Source organism: Pungitius pungitius, chromosome 2 (genome assembly GCF_949316345.1).
Source record: "Pungitius pungitius chromosome 2, fPunPun2.1, whole genome shotgun sequence".
NCBI classification, from domain to species: Eukaryota; Metazoa; Chordata; class Actinopteri; order Perciformes; family Gasterosteidae; genus Pungitius; species Pungitius pungitius.
Window position 1 is genome coordinate 29,243,610 of NC_084901.1, and position 21,125 is coordinate 29,264,734.

Consider the following 21,125-nt stretch of genomic DNA (forward strand, 5'->3'; position numbering starts at 1 on the left):
CCGTGCTTGGTGTCCTTATAGCAGCTGGGGTGATTGGAGAGGGGAGGTCCTTTCTCCTAGTGAAATATGGTTGGCCAGGGCTCTGTAGTTGATTAGTCCCTCCAGGTGCATGTAGTTGACTAAACATTGGTTTTATAAGTAAAAATGTAATAAAACAAACCATGCTAAAATGTTATAAAAACAAAACATGCTAAAATGTTATAAAAACAAAACATGCTAAAATGTAATAAAACAAAACATGCTAAAATGTTATAAAAACAAAACATGCTAAAATGTTATAAAAACAAAACATGCTAAAATGTTATAAAAACATGCCATACATAAAACCAAAACCATGCTGAAATATAACCAATAATTAAACCACAATGTCCCCCTGGTGACATTCGTTATTCCTGAACAATCAGGAATCAGGAATCGTTTATTGCCATATATGTTAGACATACATGGAATTTGACTTGGCGGTTGGTGCATGACGGAAGACGGTACAATAACGACAACGTAGAGCAGAAATAGTAGACCAGGAGCGATCACACTCCTCTGACCAATCCTGCTTCAGACAGAGGTTAGGACCTCCCACCTCATTAGCATACAGACACACACATAAATAGATGTGGAAATGTAGGAGAACAGAAATGTAGAAATAAATATATGGTATATATTTGTTTATGACCTGTTTTATTATCAACTTTTCTTTATTTATGGTTACATTCATTTACTTATTTCGATATTTATTTCAGCCTTTATCTTCAAATGTATTTATTTATTCAGGTATTAATTCATACATTTATTTATTTATTTATACTAATTTTTTCTCCTCCATGAGCCCAGGGGTCCTAGTAGATAACCTCTCCTTGCTCCAGCAGAGGGTGCTCTGCATGGACTGTTACACCGTGACCGCATGTGCACTCTGCTCCACAGACACTTAGGTGTTGCCAACTTAGCAACTTTGTTGCTAGATTCAGTAACTTTTCAGACTACCCTGGCAACTAACCCTTTTTTTTCAAACAGCACATACAAAACAAATTTTAAATATTTAAAACTATATATTTGGCATTTTTAACAACTTTGTTAAAGTGACTCACTGCTAAGATGCACACATTTTCCCTCTAAATGACACAAAACCAACATGTGCTTGGCTGCATAAGTGCATTGTCAGTGACTTCAACAACAGGCGCTTAGCTCGTGCACAACAGCCTGGAGGCAGCTGGAAAGAGATGCCGAGTGCACACTTTATTATTTGGGTTAAGTTGCTTGTTCATAAAAATAGCATATATGACTAAAATTTGCTTGTTTCTATTATTGTTGACCAGTTTGGTAGCATATTAACTATGCAGCAATAGACTGCTTAAAACTATATTTAACATTAGTTATTAATACAAAAAATGTGTTCAATAATTCAATATGTTGTGTTTAAAAATATCTGATTATATAATATGTGTTGTGTATATTACTTCTAGAATGAAACATATGTGATAATGAACAAACAAATATACTAACAATTGTCAAATCATATTTTTTGCCAAGATGGACAGTGAACTTGAGGTTATTATTATTTTGTATTCAACCATTTTACTTAATGGCGTTAACATGCAATAGCATTCAGATACAGTAACAGTGAGTAAGAATTCCTTGATAGCTGCCGGGACTTTCCAAATTTGCACAACACTAAGGGAATATAAAGGTAAGACAGTAACACACAGGCTATTTACCCTGTGTCAAAATGACTTCCTGGAACTAATAATTCCTGCTGATAGCCTGGGTAGAAGGTGCGGCCAAATTTGAAGCCTTCCATTATGTGCACAAAAGGCCACTTGACCTAAATGATTCAGCCCAACTGAGCTTACCTGTTCTGATCGGAAACAGGTCAAAACTCGTACTGAAATATGGCTCCTGTGGTTTTCCCCTTGCAGATCTAATCCTAACCATAGAAGGAAAGAGGAGGAAAGGATTATTTTGCTGATGTCCTTTTATCGTTAAGATAAAGATAAAAGGACATCATAAGAACGCTATTATCGAACAGAGTCAATGAAACCAACCGAAAGGTCTTTTAGAGCCGAGCTGTTTGTATTTATTTGTCTGTGTGAGTAGACCTTGAGCTTTCTGCCCCGAAACCAGACCCAAATGGAAGGACAAACAAATGGGTGTCTGGTTTCACTGAAACACCGGTTTTGGTGAAGATCCGACAAGGCCGGTTTGATTTAGCATAAAGCCACGTGTTGTGGGCGTTTGTGGAAAATCTCAGTGAACTGATGGTATCACAGAGATTTCCCTCCGACTGACCTTTAATGTTCACGTAATCATTCCTTTGTTAGTTGGCATTTCACAGCAAAAGTTACATTTTAAAAATAAAGTATTACATCCATACTCACCTCGTTCACACATTTCAAATTGAGTTTTATTGCTAACAAAAAAAAAATCAAGCTTCATCTGCAATTCGACACCAGGATAAAGTGGCAATTAGCATGTTATGGTGTGAAAATTCCTTTAAAAAAATCGAATGCTCATAGCATATAGAGTGTGTATTTTTACTCTTTTGGTAATTCATTTGCTCAGGAATCTCCTATCACCAGTCAGCTTTAGTCCTTCACCGGCCGCCTATGACTAATGTTAGCTTTATAAACAGACATTACTGACTCAGTTTGTTGACTTTATAACTTGGCAATGTGCAGTTTCACTGGTCTGCTATTTCCCAAACAATTACTAGTAGGTTTGCTAGTAATTATAAAGCGTGAAAGTTGTGTTAACAAGTGTTAATTAAGTATTGTTCATTTATTTGTAAATCAATTTCTCCTGGGAATTAGTTCCAATTTCTTGGAAACCATCATAAAAGTCTTCATAAATTACAAATGAATCAAAGCAAGACCCTTCTTTCCTTGTCGTACTCTTGTGTTACCTTTTGACATTTAACATTATTAACATTATCCTGTTACGGAAACGTCCACCTCGGTCTCTTATTGAACCAAAATAAAGCAAATAATAAAAAAAATACACCAAATGTTGGCCAATTGCGAAGGTGCTTTACCGACCACTTACCGTAAAGGTGACCGTGTCGCGACACACCCAGACAGGCCTGGTGGGGTTAATCATCTACGCATCAATTGATAACACTTGACATCATTAGCCATTATTGCTCACAGGCACGTGGGTGACATTCACACCAATCGGCCGGCCCCGTCCGACACAGAAACCATGTGCTGCTGGGTGACAAGTGTGTCAACAACCTGCAGACGGGAAACGAAAACCAAAAGGATCCTGTGGGCTAAATATCCAGATTCCTTCCCGCACATGTGAGGTTGTTTTTCATTGTTTCATACAAAGCCAGCAGGGCTTCCTGGTGAGAGAAAAACAGTAGAGGGGGGGGACGACACACAACTATGCAGACTCACTTAAAACAGAAAGAGACTAATAATAAATCTTACTTCCTCTCCCGCTACGTGTGGAGAGATTACAAAGCCTGTCAGGGGAAATTAAATTCCTCGTCCCGATCGAAGCTAAAAAAACAAGAGGGAGGGGGGGGATTAGAAACATGAATCAATAATACCAATGAATCAGTGATTGCAATGAATATAGTTTAAAGGTGAGAAAGCCTTTTTTCTTGTGTAATATGTATTTCCTCACAGCATCACATGAATTCGGGGGAGTTAAGAAAATACAGTAAGGGAGGAAGGAGGAGATAATTGCAGTGATGTCACTCCGGCCCACTCCTTTTCAGTACAAATGCAGCAGAGCAGAGCTCAGCCTGCATACCACTGCTGCTGACGACCGATCCCACACACACACACACACACACTCACACACACACATCAGACACTCGTCACGCCGCTCTCAGAGGCGCCGGAGCTCAGAGCCGCACCGGAAGATGCAGCCGGCTGGCAGCCACTGAGTGAGTCCACTCTCTCTCTCTCTCTCTCTCTCTCTCTCTCTCTCTCTCTTGTGTTGTGATTGCCATTCCTGGCCCGTCTGGGCTCATTCATCTTGCACGTCTCTTCTCCGTTGCTGTGAAAACGGCCAGTGTTTTCTCAGACTGAGAGACTTTTCAAACTTTTCTCTCAGTATGCCGCTCACACGCCTTTCCTCTCCTCTCCTCTCCTCTCTCTGCCCCTCTTTCTTTTATTTCCTTTCGCTCCGCATGCAGAAGCGAGTCCTGGGGCCCAGAGCCAGACCTGGATCCCTTTTTATGTTCTGAATAACACATGTGGATGTTGATTCTCATTTTGTGATGGCTGTATCCCTGTGTGGGATGTTATTGTCTGACAATAGTTTGGCACAACATTGGTGCCGTGCTGCCAGGCCTTTGTTCCGAGGTACGGTTAATAGGAGGAGCTGTTGTGCAGGCATAAAAGGATCCTTCCTTCTCCTCTTTTCTTTTTTTAAACCAACCAATTTGTGTGTCTTTGTGGACTTTGGTGTACCTTCAAGTCAGCTCTAGTCTCTGTGTACTGCATTTTCAACACAGAGTTTTCTAAATGGCCTCACAGCTCCTACATTGTGGTGGAATGAATGAAAACACGCCCCGCAGACAATGAACAAGAGAGCCACAAAAGCCCCATCGGGGGGGGGGGGGGGGGAAACTACAGCTGAAAGAGACTTGAGAAGTGCTGGACAGAGTTAATGAATGCATAGAGACTGGTTCCTAGAGTAATCTGACATTTAAGATGTCTGTGCATTGTGACATCCCTCCTTGTCAATTCACCGCAGGCCTCCCTGTTGTTGCTCCTGCCGCTGAATGGAGGGTCATCAGCTGCATGAGCCGCAGCATTTTCATCCCACGTTGTTGTTGACAGTATGTGGAGAAATAAGTGGATTGAAAGTAGAGCGAGATCAGAGTTTGGCTGGAGTTTCATTGGTTGGGTAAGAGCGTTAGAGAAATCACATTTTTGCATCCAGTTAGAGGAAGAAAATAGGGTTTTACCCTAAAAGGTTTTACTCAGTTTGGGCTCAAACCAAAGTATGAGTGCTTACGGTTTAATAGGAGGCCATAGTTCAACTTCTGCCACACCTCAAACACCAACCCAAAAGGCTGATGTTTCTGCCTCTCTTGATAAACCATAACGCTGGACGGCGCTGAGTGCAGACTGGTGAGCTGCTGTCACACACGCAGATCCTATTGGCTGCTTGTCTGTCTCACATCTTTCAAAAGTGTGAACAGGGTGGAGGCGACTGGTGCTGCGTGTTTACACACGGTTTAAAGTGAATGTTGTTCTCAGGGATTGTTTCTCTCATGAGGAGTTAACCAACCGAGTTCCGACTCGCTAAACAGACTATTACATTAAGTATGGATAAGTTGCTAAAAGAAGACAGAGCAGTGTGGGTGTGGGAGAGAAGTTAGAGGCTGGTGTATATATATACTTTTGTGTTTTTTTGCTCTCTATCTGTGTCTGTTAACCCCAGATAGCAGTAGTGTATGTGCGTGTGTGTGTTAATGTGTGTGTGTGTTGATATACTGAACCTGCCCCTGTTTGCATTTCAGTATTTGAAAGCAGAAATATTCTCTCTGTCAACTGTATGCAGAGTAAACACTACATGGACACACACACAGTGCATTTGGTATCGGAGCTTATTTGCTTCAGGACTTTTGTGCCAGCTAGAACAGGAATGAATGGGGTGGAACTAAACAATACTGTAGATTTAATCTCTCTCCCCCCCCCCCCCCCTCTCTCTCTCTCTCCCTCTCTGTGTGAAAACCACAACAGCAACCTTTAGCAATCAGTCAATCGGGACACACTCAGCCTTCACTTACAGAGAGGCCAGCCCAGAGGAAGAGGACTTGGCAAAGGACACAACCGTGACCTGCACATTCTCACCAGCACCCGATCCCGCTTCCTTCAAAGAGAAGGGAACCTGACTCTGGGGCAGGAAAAAGGAGCGATCGTACCCCGCGCTGAAACTCAAGCCGCCAGGCGGAGGGACGGAGGGGGCTGACCGCCGTGCCTGACAGCCGACAAGGAAGCGAGATGCTGGCTAAGATCCTGGAGGACATGTGGGTGGAGCCCGAGGTGCTGGAGGCCCTCAGCGAGGAGCAGAAGAGGATCCTCTTCCTAAAGATGAGAGAGGAGCAGGTACGCCGCTGGACGGAGCGCGAGGAGAGGGAAGAAGGAGAACCCAGCAAAAGGCCCAAGAAAGGTAGAGTGCAACACTGGCCTCGTTCTACTGAAGTACAAAGAGGAAACGTACATCTCATTCCATTACACCATAGTATGAGTAACAATAAAGTGGTGATGGGGCAGCTGGAAGGCTCAGGGTTTCTGGGATATGTGGTCCTTAGTTTACCGAGCAGTATGCATGACCCTGACAGGAGATTAAAGCCCGTAGCTTCTCTGATATGGTCTTGTTTCCTTGCAGCAAAACAGGTCACAACTAATCCGTCAGTAATGAATATTACAGACTACAGTCTAATAAGGATGACCCCCAATGGGACGTTCCTTCAACATAATCATTAAGATAAAACGGGACATCTGTCCCCTTTGAAGCAATTGTTTGGAAATGATAGCTTTATCCTAGAGGCCAGTCTTTTCGCTAAGCTAAGCTAAGCTAAGGAACTGGCTGTTGCCTCATACGTCCTGGAAAGAAAAGGAGAGTGATCTGAGCAGTTTGAGAATTCAACCAACTAGATACCCGTCCGCTTAATCCTCTCTTCAGAGCGCGTCGGACAACCACGGAGGCCTTCGGGTACCTAAAAAAGCAAAAGGCACTCTCTAGAACCAGCGTTTGGTTTGTCCTTTCTGGGCACCTGTAGAAACATGGCCGATCAACCGATTTCTTCTTTCAGTTGATATCGCCCTAATGAGAACACTTTTCTGAACATTAACGCAGTTAAATCCTAAATACCTCACACAAAAATCAAAAACAAGTCAAACCTACAATTAATCACTATTACTTTTTTTAAATTATTACTATTTCTATCTATAAATCGCTAAAAAACACACTGCCATTTATTATAACTAATATAATGTTACAAGAGACTTTCAAGACCTACTAATCACAACTAATTCATGAGCAGAAATCTTGTCCGAGGGGCACGCGATACAGAATCCGTGTAGTAACACCCTCTCTTGTTACCAATCCGGTAATGTGTTTAAATTACACACCAAGTGATCCGGTCCACAGGTCCCTTGGCTCTACTGTTCCGGTCTCACTCCTTCTACAAACCCCCCTCCGGTTAAGGTGTCTCTCTGACTCACTGAGGCCCCATCGCCTCCGTGCATGCACAATGTGTCTGCGTGTGTCCGTCTGTCTGACAGACATCCACTCTATCCCCGCCTGTCCAATTGTTCCAATGGCCCGAAAGATTGAACAAGCCCTGTGGTTTGGGGCGTCAGCGGGCTTTAAATTGCATATTACGTTACCGTCTTTGTTGACTCAATCTGTGCCATGTCACCGGAGAGTGTGTGTTGTCTGTGTGGTTTGTGTTACACAACATACAATCCAGTTAGTCTTCTTTCAGTGTTTGTCGGCCGCGCCGCTGACAATCATTACATAGCTATTAAACAAGATTTGGTTTAGACAGACGCCTGACTTGTGCCCTGGAAATGGCCTCTGCGTCTTGTCTGAACATGAAGGTGTGATAGGACAGACAGACCACGATTGGTGTGAGAGATGGTCTTTGGTCAGGTGACATCAGACCAAGACGTCCACACAATGTCCCCTTATGCGCTGCGTCACTGCAGGGAAACACGAGTCATTCCTTCAAATATTGGAGCGAAAACAAAGCGGCCTTTGTTAGCTGGTTTCTTAGAACTCTGTGTGGTCGGTTCACTGTTAGGAGTTGATCGGGTCCATGGACTCCTACAGCATCTGTGGCCTACTGTGTGTCTTAAAGGGCAAATCAGCATAGATATGCTATTGGCTGAAAAGTGCTGGTGTACAGCTCTCTGACGATTTGAACTTCCAAGCCACACCCCGATCAGTGATGTCATGGCAGGTGTTTTTACCATTTTGATCAGGTGACATGGAATTCACTTTGGGGGTTGGGAGGTTATTTCTGCCTACTGTGTTGACAGTGAGAGGAGATGACAACAAAGCACACAATGTGGGTGTTGATGTAATGGAATACCTCTTTGTTGTGTTAAAAATGTGGGATTTTTTTTGGATTTAAAGATAACACAAAAAAACTCAATGAATTTAATTTTCACATAAGTTCACAAAGAATATCAAGAGAGAGTGAAACAATAGAATGAAAAAATTGGTTTATTTTTTTTAATCTGTTAAACTGCAATTAACTATTTCCCTTTCCTGATTCTAAATTGTTTGAGCATATCTAACCAATATACAATTAAGGAATGATGTTTTTTAGTGATCATTTAATTAAATTGAAAGAAATAAAAGGGAGTGAGGGGATAAAAAGGAGAGGACCAAAGTGGATTAGCAGAGCCCATTGCTGATGTGTCTCTAGCTCTATGCCGGTCAGACAGCACCCCCTTCTGGTTAAAAGCAGGAATAACAACTCCTCAAACGGAATCTTACCAAGAGTCAGATAGCTTAACCATTTAAGAAAAATAAAATGTTTCTTTCTCTTGCAGCCGACAACAAACATGTGAGGTGGCTGCTGGGTCGGGACGGAGACGTGAGCGTCATTGTGATCGGAGAGGTGGACGAGTTCAGGTCCTCCAAACTCCTCCAGAGCCTCATGAACAACAGGTAGGCACAAAAAACCCAAGCGAACTTTAAAAAGATTGACTCATTTAGTTGTCTTTTTTTTTGCTGTTTATTGTAAAAGCAAACCAGAGGTTTTTTCTGCAGCAGTAGTTGTATTAATTAAAAGTGTGAGTGTAAAAAATGATAGTATTGTATTTCCTTCAAGCAGCAACATGCAGACTTCGAATCAAACGCAAAACTCGTGTTTGTCACATTGTAATTTGCACACGTTTCTTCCTTGAGGGCCTTCCTTTTGTTTGTCTTGTTTCTAAACCAACACATGAGAACAACCCCCGTGATCAAGCCTATACTTCCTTGAAAAAAATGACATAATGATTGACTTTGATAACTAAAGAGCGTCGGTCAGCAAGCCTTGTCCTAATTGGATTATTGAAGTTATTTGCCATATGACTAACTGGGGGGGAGGGGAGGGATTGATTGAAAGGTTAGGTCGGCTGTCCGGGGGACTAAAATCGGTCTTCTTTCTTTCTTTCCAGCGTCCACAGTGACCATGTCCAAGGCGTCCAGGCGGTGGACTTGCTGCCAGCAAGAGAGAGCACGCAGCTCACCTTAAAAGAAGAGCTTCCGCTCGCAGATGTTCTCGTGAGTGCACGTGTTTGTGTGAAGGGGTTTGAAGTAACACGAGCCGCGTGTCCTAGTCTCACCATCAAATTGTGTCCCGCGTGCATTCAGGAGGCCCCCTCCTCCCCGCACGACAACTGGTCCGAGGAGGACTCCTGCAGCGCCGAGGACGACCCGAAGGACCCCGCCGAGGACAGCGGCAGCGAATCAGGCGGCAGCTCGGACACCCGCGGCGACTGGACTCCTCTACGCGGGCCCCGTGTTAGTAGCCATGGCAACCGGCCGCCGCCTGAGGCCCAGCTGTCAGACGCAGAGAGGGCAGGCCCACAGGACAGAGGTAACACGACAAGAGAGGGGGGAGAGAAACCGGAGCAGTGGGTTCTGAGGCTAGGATTTACTCCTTAACAGATTCTAGTCAGGTATGTGTGGAAAGGGAGTAGTAGCTACGTTGTAAAGATGCGCCATTGCCCAAACATTTCAACAGCTAAAGTACTGAGCTAAAGTAGCTCCATATCAATAGAAATGCTAAGAAAACTGTTAGCAATGGAACAAGCTCAAATATTAGGTACTAAATATAATGTACACCAACAATAGTACAGTGTTAAAATAAACATTTTGTTATTGGACTATTATTACTAAAGCGTCTATAGCAAAATATGCAAATACACAGGTACAGTTTACCTCAGAATTATCCATAAGTGCAATACTTGAGTAAATTCTCTTTCTTTCTTACCAACACTGCTTGCTCCAATAAAAGCCTTGCCTCTCTATTTATGGGTTCTTCAGAGTTAAATAAAGCCTAGGCTTCTCTGAAACACGCCTTGCAAAGCTTTGCGAAGGAGTCCGTTACTGTTCTATTGTATTAACGAGACAGCCACTTTTCACAGCCACATAGAACAGGGGGATTGGGAAGTGTAGAGGTGTGACAGAAAGGACATTAATGCTCGACAGAGTACGTTATTGCAATATGAGCTCAGAGGGGAATAAATCTTGCCTACTCACCCTGCCTCCCTCTCCCCTCCTCAGAGAAGTCGCAGCAGGGAGGCCGCGTGGCGCAGCTCAAGAAGCAGTTTGCGGATGACGCTCACAGCCCACCCGCCTGCACCAAGCCTCCTGTACCCACCAAACCCGCTCACCTGCAGAGAAGCAGCGCACTCGTGATCCAATCAGACTGAAGGTGCGTCCGGGCCCGCAATGCGGCGACGCCGAGACAAACTCGTGCGAAAATTACCCGGCTCAGCATGACCGATGGACCGGCCCCGAGGCCGCACAGAGAAACGGATCTTCACTTGAGCCGGAAGCGGTGACCTGAGAGACACTATGTGAGGCCACGGCACACCGACCCACAGACAAACGTCTAAGGGGGGAGCAGGGGGGAGCGGGGGGGGGGGGGGGTAGGGTGAGAGAAATACTTGAACGCTATTTCGACCTGATAAAGAAAAACCAAGAAGCTTTGATGTTGCCGAGTCCAAATGGTTTGTGTGATTGACAGGCAGACACGGAGAGATGTCTGGAGACACAAACCCTGACAGACTGTTGAATACAGGAGGAAACACACTGCCGCACTTGATAAATGAGTATCAAAGGTTTTTTTTCTATTGAGGACGTTTAAGCAAGGTTATTGGAAACGGAAACATGTGTTTGAATAAAATAAATCCTATGCTACTGTGCTGTTCAAAAACTTTAAAGGCTACACTGTTTTAAATAGTCCATGTGACTAATCTATATGCATTTGGGGGGAGTTAAATAAAAGGACTGAATTCATGATAAATAATAAACTGACTGGTTTGCCAAAACAGTTTGCTATCCCTTATGTTCACCTATGAACATGCACACACACACACACACACACACACGCACAAATGCCTCCTGACACTTGATACAGCCCTTTAATTGTCAGTTTTCTACACGTCCAGTGTCTTATTTTTAACTGAATGCATGAACAGGAATTAATGGCGTAATTACTATTACTATGGTCCACTAAGGTTATGGGGAATTAGTGTAGTATTTGGAAAGCAAATTCTGTACTTTAACAATAACAATAAGGTTAATGCTTTGATTGTTGCTTTCATATTGAGGGCTCTTCTTCACTCTATCATTTCCACTTTGGTATGGGCTGAAGTATCTCAGCTATGATTGGATGGGTTCCAGGGATGAACTCTTCAGGGCTAATGAGTAAATAATAGCATTCCAACTTGGTTAACGTGGTAAAAATGACACATAAATGCTTTAGCATTGTCATTTAGCTCAACGCATGGCTGTAGACTCTCAACGTGCTGTGATACTTGTGGACCCAGAAGTAATTTGACCGATTAAGACAAGCTTTATTTATGAAGTTATTCATGTTCATTGACCTTGAAGGTTAATTAATACCTGGCGTGGGAAATCACAGTTTGAGACAAAATTCTCATCACAAGTTCCACTGACTTCTCCGGAGCTATCAGCTGCATCAACCGCCATCGTGTGACTGAAAATCCATATTGATAACAAATCATACAATAACAACTTAAATCATCTTCATTTCAACGAAAACAAGAGACACCACACTTGGTGCGTTGATAGCTCTGGACACAAAGTAAGTTGAAACTGTCATGAGAATGTTTTCTGTCACGCTTCATATTTAATTTTGGGTTATCTGTTACATCTGTTTCTTGTTTCGGGGCCTTTCAGTGAAACACATGACCAGTTGGACGGAGTCAGGGGGCAGGTCCGGTGGTCATGGTCATGTGGTAAATTTGGCTGAGGGAAAAAAAATCACACTTTCCAGCCGTTGGAAACGAACATGTTTTGGAGGACTGACCTGTATTGTGACAGACGGATAGATATGAAGGGACTGCGTGCACAAAGAGCTCCTGTGCTGATCAACCAGCAAGGAAGTGAAGAGTCTTTCTGAGTTACCACTACTACCATTAACCACTAGTCAATGCCTCTTATTTTATTCTAGTGCAGACCTAAAAGAATGGGGAAAGTATCCCTTGAAAAATCTACAGCCTGCACAAGAGTTTAGATGCAAGAAAAATAGTAAATCCTTTTTTTGGAAGGACACGTGATACCATGTGAGGCGTGGTTTATCTTTGAGGTTAGAGTGAGAGTTTGATCTGAAGTTACTAACTAACTATTGGGTCACATTTCCATTACTTGGTCACTAATTCCCCACTACACTAAAGTGTCACTTTGACTTTTTTGAATATTTGTGTTGGGAATCCCCCTGATGTAAAACACCAAATGAACGTGATTGAGAAACTCGCTTGGATGTGATTTTCTATTTTCGTTGTGCTTTTATTTTCATTTAACACAGCCACGTCTGTTCGTGTGGTTATAGGGTTATATGGGGGAGGGGGAACGGGGGGGGGGGGCGGCTGATAGCGGAGGACACAGAGGAGCGGCCGATGGCGGTCACTTACACAATGATTGTCTATTCAGTGAGATGCGTCAGAAAGCAGCCCGGCGGAGATCAAACAGAGAGAGCACAGAGCTGATTAGCATGTGGTTCCGAGCGAGACGGAGCCAATGGGAGCCAGGTCACGGGAAGCAACACGTCAGAGCCCACTCAATACAACTTCTCATTCCCTCACCATCTCCAGCCCACGTGGACGCGCTTCCGTGCGTGGGCGAAGAGCGTACGTGAGCATGACTGTGTGTGTGTGTGTGTGTGTGTGTGTGTGTGTGTCCTCCCATATTTGTTGAATCATGTGACTCGACACGAGCAGTCATGCACAGTGTGAAAGGCCCCGCTATAAATAGGAGGACAGTGTTGGGTTTCCCAGCCGAGCATTGTAGGAGTCGGGTCATCTTTGTCCCACAAGAAAGCGAGAGGCGCTGACCGGTGGCGTTTCTATTTGCTGTAGGTGTTAAGAGTCTGGAGGTGAAGTTAGGACACGAGGAGGAGTTCTGTTTGCGCAGTTCCGCTCTTTTCCTTTTTTTTATGATGTTTGCCCGCATGAGAGTAAGCTGCAAAGATCCAAACAAGGATTTGATATCTTGCGTCCGAGGCCATTAAAGCGCGTTTTATCTCATTTTGTGAATGAAGTCATTGTGAAGAGGAATAGTGAGTCAGGAGATCAGTGGGTACAGCTCGCTACTTAGTGAGTAATAACACCTCGGCAGTGATGTCATTAGATTTGGTACTTTAGCTGCAGTGGTCTTCTTCTTTTATTCGTAACATTAAGGTATTGATGCACACAAGGCTGAAACGAGGTGAACCTTTTGATGATTGCCGTTGAATTGTTAATGCAAGCATTTAGTGAATGTCCAGTAAATATTAAAGAGTTACAAAATAAACAGCTTATTTCATATCTCAACATGACGCATGTCATAGCTCCCTGTCTGATTCTACAGAAAAGTACTAAACATCATTATGAAAATATGTAATATTTAATGTTTTACACGAAAAAGTAAAAATAACCAACGCTAATCTTAACCAAAAACGCATAGACTTAAAAGGTATTTGGCATAAAGTAAGTTCTTGCAACAAATAGATTCCACAGGAATTGAAAGAGAAATAGTCTAAATCAAACTAGTAAATATTTTTGGATCAAGCTCCAAAAACATTGACTCCTTTTCCCAGAATAAAACACATTGATTTTTCAAACTCCTTTAAACCCCTTGCCTCAGGCTGAACTCAACTCCCCCGTAGAGACACTGAAGACATGTAAATGTTTCCGGGCTTTGGTCATAAAATTTGGGAAGTCCCCCTTTAACCAGACCAAAACCAAAAAAAATGCATACAAACTAATGGATAGACACTTTATTGCAGTTTAAAATAACTGTCTAAACGTGTTTATTCTCATAATTACAATATGTAATTGTACAGAAAGACCGAAACCTAAAAGCGCACCTCTAATAAACTATACCTGGACTTTTTAGCACTCTGCCAAGCCAAATCCCTTGTATGTCTGACATATTATGGCAATTAATGTTTCTTGATTACTGATTCCTGATTTAATAGCACTTACGATGGCACTTATAGCACTTTTGTAGTTTTGCTTTCTTGAAGAAATTGTACTTTCTTGATTCTTTTTGTAGTCGCTTTGGAAGAGAAACGTTAAGTTAAATCAGGGGTCCCCAAACTTGTTCCTGTGGGGGCCAGATAACTTTTCCCTTCTCTGGAGGGGGCCGGGGTCAGAAAAAGTGTGACGATTGCAGTGGGTGCCTAAATGTAAACATTTATTGTTTTCCAGAAAGCCACATATAACCAAATATTAATAATCCAGGATCTTCACAGAAGTCAGGAAAATGAATAATATCACTTAATGAAATAAATAATAACCAAATAATCTTCTCAGGGATCTTTACAGAAAAAAATGAAATAAATAATAACCGCCACCGCCTCTTGACAGATGAGAGCATTGAACAAACAAATAATGGTTTGACCACTGCAGGTTAAATACCTGCATTCTGAATCAACCTTTTCCCCATTATTCCGTTCTATTTCACAGGGGCTAGTCTAGGATTTGCGTGGCCAGACTGAAAAAAAAAATCATAATGCCCCTCTGGTATTGTTCAGGGGGCCGGGCCAAATGTGGAGGCGGGCCGTATCCGGCCCGCCGGCCTTAGTTTGAGGACCACTGAGTTAAATGGTAAACTTAAAAGTACAGCCCAGTCTTAAGTCCATCAAGAAACTCCTCTTAGCCCTGCTAACGATGTGGCTCTATGGATGACAGTCTGTCTCCAACATGAACAGCAAACACATGCGAAACAAATGACAGTCCCATCTGCCTCAGCTGTGAGGCCAATGTTAGCATGTTAACACGCCAACCTACCAGAGAATACACACAATACATACCTGCCAAGCAACAGTACATTAGCATGTTAGCACACCGATGTTAGCAGGACAGATAGCGATGCTAGCATGTTTGCTTTAAACAACACAGTTATTCACTGAGGTGGGATTGGGCAGATCCCATTTGAAGACGTTTTGAATCTGTAGCTAAATTGGGATTTATTTTATATAATATAGATATTGGAAAATACTTTTCTCAATAGCCTGCATTATTTGAGTTTATGAAGCAAATCAATTCCATTTTTGTCAAATGGTTGGTCAGTGCTTCAGTTCAATACCATTGATTATCATATATTTTATTCACTAATGATTCACTTGAACACTTACACAAACCAAAGTCAAGTACCCCATGTAACCGACATTGCTGCTCAGGTCTTGATGTGGTAAAGGTTGGAATGATGGTAATTAAATATTGCAAGCATTTCGTAGCTCAATACTCACAGTAACAATCAATTCCACATCATGAGGCGGCATGAAAAGAAGCTGTTATGAAACACCACTGCAGGCAGACGTTATCACCGCGCTTTGCCTTCCTGGAACCACTGGGCCTTTTTAAAAAATCAGCAGCAGGCTAAAGATTAACAGGATCTTCGGTACACGTTACCTCGGAAAAAGCACTGCGTGAACTCGCCTGAGGTTCAGTATATCAGTGTTTAGAGAGCTAAATCTGTTCTCTTTCTACGTTTGGGTTTGGATCGATAGAAAAAATCCTTTTTACTTTCTGGCCTGAAACTACAAGTAAGTTACAAAATAAACCAAATGAATAGTCCTTATGCTTGTTTTTCATAGCTAGCATGAGCCCAAACCAGAAGTAGATGGTTCGGTGGCAAGTCTATTCCGAAACCAGCTTTAACAGCTTTAAGGGGTCAAAGGTCAAGAGTCCCCTTTGACCCCTAGTGTCACCAAAATATAACCTGAGGGCAGATGAGCCGGAGCTTTTCAAGGATGTAAGAAACCATTGTATGACCGCTTGGGAGTAAAATGTTTCCCACGTGGACAAAAGGTAACTCAAATGCATCACAGAGGGCGTAATGAGGAATGATCTCAGAAAGATGCAGATCCTGCAAAGCTGTTACCCTGTTTCTAACACTGGGGAGGAGAGGAGAGAAAAGAGAAGAAAAAAAATTCACAATGAGACACAGTGTCTCCAAGCAGACGCAGTGGCCAAAATATCACAGGTCTGGCTCATGAGTGTGGGTCCGCCCAGCTCCAGCGCAGGTTGCTTTTGGGCTGGCAGGTTGTTCCACTGCAGTGTGTGTGAGAGGAGAAGCCCTTTTCTTTTTCCCTCCGGAGTGGGCAGGGCCGCTGGTGCTAACATATGTAAGCTCCACAGGGGTCTGTGACGGCACACACTGGCTATCTGGACAATGCAACCGTCATTAACCTCTCGCCTCCCTGCGTCTCGGTCTCACTGCGTTTTGGTTCGGCCTCCGCCGCCGCTCTCCCTCTCGCCTCTCCTTCCCTCTTTGTCTGGCCCACGCTATCTTCATCCCCTGCTGTCCGTCTCCCCGTCCTCCTCCCTGCGTATCTCTCTCTCTCTTTTTCTCTCCCCCTGTGGCCTGCTTTTCATCTTTCCTAGTTTTTCACCCCCCCTTTCCCTCCCCCTCCCCTCTCCTCCCTTCTCCCTCTCTGCCCTTCATCACGTCTCTTTTCTCCCCCACCTCCCTTCTACCTCTCCCTAGATCCGCTTTCGGCCCCCCTCCTCCTCCTCCTCCTCCTTCTCCTCCACCCCCACTCCCACAACTCTCCCTCTCAAAGCCCCCCCCCCAACACACTCCCCCCCCCCCCCCCCCCAACCCCCAACCCTCCTCTTCTCTGTCCTCCGTTCAATCCCTCCTTCTGCCCCCCTCCTCCTCCCTTTCTCTCCTGCCATCTTGCAGGCCAGTGGAGCCAGACTGCAGGCGTTCAGGGAGTCACTGGACCTGCTGGGCAGCGGGTGACACAGATTTCCGGTGTGTGTGTCTGTGTGTGTTAGCGTGTGTGCGTGTGTGTGTGTGTGTGCATGCGTGACGAGAACAGGGAGGGGGGGGGATTAAGCTCCAAATCACTAGAAAGGCACCGAAGAGAGAGGGGGAGTGAGGGGAAAGAGAGAAGGAGAAAAAAAAAGCTGAAGATCCAAGAATTTGAAATTCCCCCTTTGTCTGAGATGAGGAAACACTAGACTGTGGACTTTGACTAAAAGACTGTGTTCCTCATTCAGTGGGAGCGTTCGCATGATGCTGGAGCTCGCTGCTTTTCTCCATGAGTTGGCAGTGTCCTGTGTTGGCTGGCGTGCTGTGCTTCTCTCTCTCCCTGCCTGACGAACACACACACACACACACACACAGACGCACAAAGACGCACACGTATATTCAACCCCCACAGATGCGCGCACACACACACACACACACACACACGCGCGCGCGGTCCCTCTGCGATCCCCCTGACTGAAGGCACACAGGAAGTGCAGCCGTGGCCCAATTATAGCGTGACACCTCGGGCCGGCCGTTGCCATGGTTACGTCTTCCCTGCGGTCCCCTGGAGTGTGGCGCCGAGGAAGAAGGTCTTATCACATCAGCCATCGTTACGGCAACAAGCAAAAACCCAGCCTGTAGCCTCAGTGCAGCTGCCGGTGTATTTTCTTTATAGCGTGGTAGCGTGTGTGTCTACATGTGATCTACACTTGTGAATAAAAAGGGAAATTGTGTGAGTTTGTGAATAGAGGAGAGAGTGTTTGTTGTTGCGTGTGCGTGTCAGGTTTGGTGTGTTCCAGCGCATGCACCGGACTTGCCAAGGCACCGTGTAGGTGCGTCTGTGTGTGCGTGTCTGTGGGGTTGCGATAAGGCTCTCAGCCACACCATTAGGTGACTCATAATCCACACAACCTCACACACACACACACACACACACACATACATACATACAAACACACGTGTGCATGTGTACAACCAGGAACACAGAGGCTAACAGACACATACACCCAATTAAATACACACACACACACACACACACACACACACACACACACACACACACACACACACACACACACACACACACACACACAGTAGTATAAACCACGCCTGTAGACAATTACACATGGCCAATTTCTTTTATTTCAAAAGGGCAAACAGAGCTATACAGTACAAGTTGCACATGAAATAATTTAGCCTCGGCTGAACTCATTCATTTCTTACTGATGCAGTGACGTCAGAACAACGGAAACAAAACATTTGGCTCCTTTTTTAAAGTTGAAACACAATACATCCAAACTGGAAAGGGATGTAAAAAAAGACATAATGTTTTCCGGATATTTACAGTCTATTTACAGCATTTTTGTCGTCATCTGAATATTGACACACATTAGTATCCTTCTTTCTCTCCTCTCCAATTCACTGATTGTCAAAAGAAAGGATGGGAAACGAGTATGGACATTCTCATACGGAGCTGCAGCTCCTCGTTCAACACGAGATCCGAAGACCTCTTGACCACAGTCCGTGCGTGTTAACGTGGTGTCCTGTGAGTTTCTATCGGCTGCAGCTCCTCAACAATCATCCAACCGGGATCCTCTGACAAATGCTGCCACCACATACGTTACTATCCATCCAAGGCGCCGTTGCTTCTCTCCTGTGCCATGCCCAAAGTAAAGTCGGATGCCCTTAGATCAAACCCAGACACTCTGCTCTCAAACCCCGGACCTCCCGGCTTCCTCTTCAGCTCCTCGCACTTCCTGTATTTACAGATCTGGTGTCCCCTCTTGCGATTGCGGCAGCTGCTGCACTGTTCGCAGTTTGTCTGACGCCGGCACGGTACGCACTCCCCGCACCGCTTCCTCTTCCTCCTGCCGCCGCTGCTGCCGCCCAGAGAGCCGGGGGAGTAGCCCTCGGCCACTAGCCCCTCGATGCCCTCGGCTCCCATGGCCGCCGCGCTCCTCCAGTGGCCCGCCCCCATCTGAAAGCCCGCCAGGGGGAAGAGAGTGGGGCTGAACGGGAACCAGGCCCCCAGGAAGGGTTGGAAGTCGGTGCCACATCCAGAGGAGTCCTCCTCCTCCTCCTCGGGTCCCGATGCACCTCCCTCCCCGTCCCCCTTTGCCTCTATGGCCTCCCTTCTCGCCGGCTGGCTGCTCTGTGCACCTAGGCCGGCCTGCTCTGTGGTGGCGGGGGTCAGGGCCAGCAGCCCGGCGCGCATCAGTAGCTCGGCGGCGTGGGCCAGGTGGAGCCCGCTGGGCGACTCCCACATGTCGGGCCAGGAGGGGGCCCTGCGGGGCTTAGCGTGCGCAGGCTGTGCGGCCCGCTGCTGTGCCGGGGAGGGCTGGATCAGGCCTTTGACGTCCACAGCCGGGGAAGGGGTGGAGATGTAATGAGAGAGGCTGTAGGGGTGGTTGGAGCGCTTAAGGCTGGGTCTCAGTGGCTCGTTGGGGATTTTAGCGCTGCTGTGGGCCTGATCTGGGGAGGAAGGGCCAGCGATGTCTACGGCAGTGGACATAGCAGTGGCTGTGTGTGGGGTGTCTGTCCTTGTGTGAGAGAGAGTGTGTGTGTGTGTGTGTGTGTGTGCGTGTGAGAGAGAGAGAGAGAGAGAGGTGAGGGAGTAAGGGATTGAAGCCGATGCGGGGTTGACAACCGTCCTGCTGTTACTTCAGCCAAAATGGCAAGCCTTGGCCTGTGTCCCTATTCCCATTCTCTGCAGCAGCCTCAGAGTCCTGGAGAGCTAGAAACGGATGAAGAGAGGAAGGTTAAGAATAGAAATGTTGGAGGGACGAATACAGAAAGAGAGTAAATAGAGGAGAATGTGACCGGAGGATATTTGTCGGCAGGAGCAACTAAACACCGTCAAAGAATCAAAGTGGAGAATCTGTAATTTAAGAGAAAAACAACGTGTACGCATAATGTTGTTTTTTTTAGAAACAAACTGCTCAAATAGAGACAAACGGGGCCATGTATCCGACACAGTGCATGGCTTGCCCGTGATTTCCGCATACAGGAGGCAGTATCCCTTTAAGAATTTCACGGTATATCAATGCAATCAATAACAGAGCGACAACAATATGCAAAGATATGCGCATATGCGCAGGTCAAATGTGGAGCGCGCTTTTCAAATACATTTTGACGACTGCTGTTATGTGTGCCAGCCAAAGCTTAAGCTCAACGGAGAGAGACTAAGGAGAGGACCGGCAGAAAAACAGGCTGTCTTTTGTCTGGTATCGACGACGAGTGAGCGAGGTGCGCAACGATGCGGTTGCTGTGGATAAAAAAAGACCAGGGCTATATTCCATGTCCACGTTTGTACCAAATCGACACCCAGCGATTTAAACCACGGGGACATATCTGTTGTTCCGCGTCAACGGCGTTGAAGCCTCTCGGCGGGTCGATCGAGGGGCCCGATCGATTGCTCGGCCGCGGCGAAGGGTTACCTAAGAAGACGGGGCTCGACCGACGCCACGACGGGCTGACCACAGTCCGAGTGGCCGCTGCGACACGGCGCGGCGCGCAGCGGAAAAAGAACGAAGAGGAAGAAAAAAAAAAAGAAAAGGCGACAAAACCCCGAACGGGGGGGAAATCAACAGGAAGTATCGCCCAAGCGGGTCCCCTTACCTTCCGAATCGCGACCCGAACTCCCCTGTCAAACATATGATGAAGTCATGAACTAATGGCGTGCCGATTGTAGCGTATATGGACGGCGGAGCTGCCGATTCCTCCTCCACCTCTCCGTCCCGGAGGGTCTGCAAACACTCTGCACGGAATTTGGGGGCGTCGCTCAAAATGCGAAGTGGACTCTGCAGCCGAGACCGACGTGGTCAGAGCGACCCCACGATAGCCGTGGGAGGACATGGGGAGGGGACGGGAGGGAGGGGGGGGGGGTGGGGGGGATTAAACCCAGCTTTAATATGCATCGGTCCCCACTCGTCCAATACACACGTGGGACATTTGTCATCTTTATTCCGTGATACAATGTAATGAATGGGGGTTAACTACATGTCAAACAGCAACACTAAGAACGATTAATAGTTATACACATTTTTTTATACTTCAATCCGGACATGACATTAGCAAGCCGGATATTATCGTAATGGATAATAAAGATACATCTAAATAAATACATGTCTTTAAGGCCTAAAACCACATCGATTCAATAGTAAGTCGTGTTCAGT

At 45.4% G+C, this 21,125-nt stretch overlaps 2 protein-coding genes across 5 annotated transcripts; one reads left to right on the forward strand and one right to left on the reverse strand.

Annotated features, from left to right (window-relative positions):
- Nucleotides 1-3,264: 3,264 nt before the first annotated feature.
- Nucleotides 3,265-11,012, forward strand: zgc:92242 (uncharacterized protein LOC436899 homolog). Of its 3 annotated transcripts, none has more exons than XM_037462460.2 (6): nt 3,265-3,287; nt 5,694-6,123; nt 8,520-8,637; nt 9,132-9,237; nt 9,328-9,553; nt 10,243-11,012. In XM_037462460.2, the coding sequence occupies exons 2-6, from the start codon at nt 5,955-5,957 to the stop codon at nt 10,389-10,391; spliced, it is 768 nt and encodes a 255-aa protein (XP_037318357.1). In that variant the 5' UTR covers nt 3,265-3,287; nt 5,694-5,954; the 3' UTR covers nt 10,392-11,012. The 3 variants fall into 3 exon arrangements, with proteins under 3 accessions (XP_037318357.1, XP_062416729.1, XP_037318355.1); XM_062560745.1 differs by lacking the exon at nt 3,265-3,287 and adding an exon at nt 3,647-3,883 and having other exon boundaries at nt 9,328-9,635; nt 10,243-10,381; XM_037462458.2 differs by lacking the exon at nt 3,265-3,287 and adding an exon at nt 3,679-3,883.
- Nucleotides 11,013-18,070: 7,058 nt separating this feature from the next.
- On the reverse strand, nt 18,071-20,792 carry cxxc5b (CXXC finger protein 5b). Of its 2 annotated transcripts, none has more exons than XM_037461947.2 (2): nt 20,569-20,792; nt 18,071-19,684 (listed from the first exon to the last, which is right to left on the reverse strand). In XM_037461947.2, exon 2 carries the CDS (start codon nt 19,460-19,462, stop codon nt 18,575-18,577), a length of 888 nt encoding a protein of 295 aa, XP_037317844.1. In that variant the 5' UTR covers nt 19,463-19,684; nt 20,569-20,792; the 3' UTR covers nt 18,071-18,574. The 2 variants fall into 2 exon arrangements, with proteins under 2 accessions (XP_037317844.1, XP_037317845.1); XM_037461948.2 differs by lacking the exon at nt 20,569-20,792 and adding an exon at nt 20,388-20,516.
- Nucleotides 20,793-21,125: the final 333 nt, after the last annotated feature.

Bases quoted from the DNA above. Each gene is read 5' to 3' on its own strand.
- zgc:92242 (XM_037462460.2), top strand. From the start codon at position 5,955: ATGCTGGCTAAGATCCTGGAGGACATGTGGGTGGAGCCCGAGGTGCTG. The intron at 8,638-9,131 runs GTAGGCACAAAA...CTTTCTTTCCAG, and splicing joins CAGAGCCTCATGAACAACAG to CGTCCACAGTGACCATGTCC. The intron at 9,554-10,242 runs GTAACACGACAA...TCCCCTCCTCAG, and splicing joins GGCAGGCCCACAGGACAGAG to AGAAGTCGCAGCAGGGAGGC.
- cxxc5b (XM_037461947.2), bottom strand. From the start codon at position 19,462: ATGTCCACTGCCGTAGACATCGCTGGCCCTTCCTCCCCAGATCAGGCC.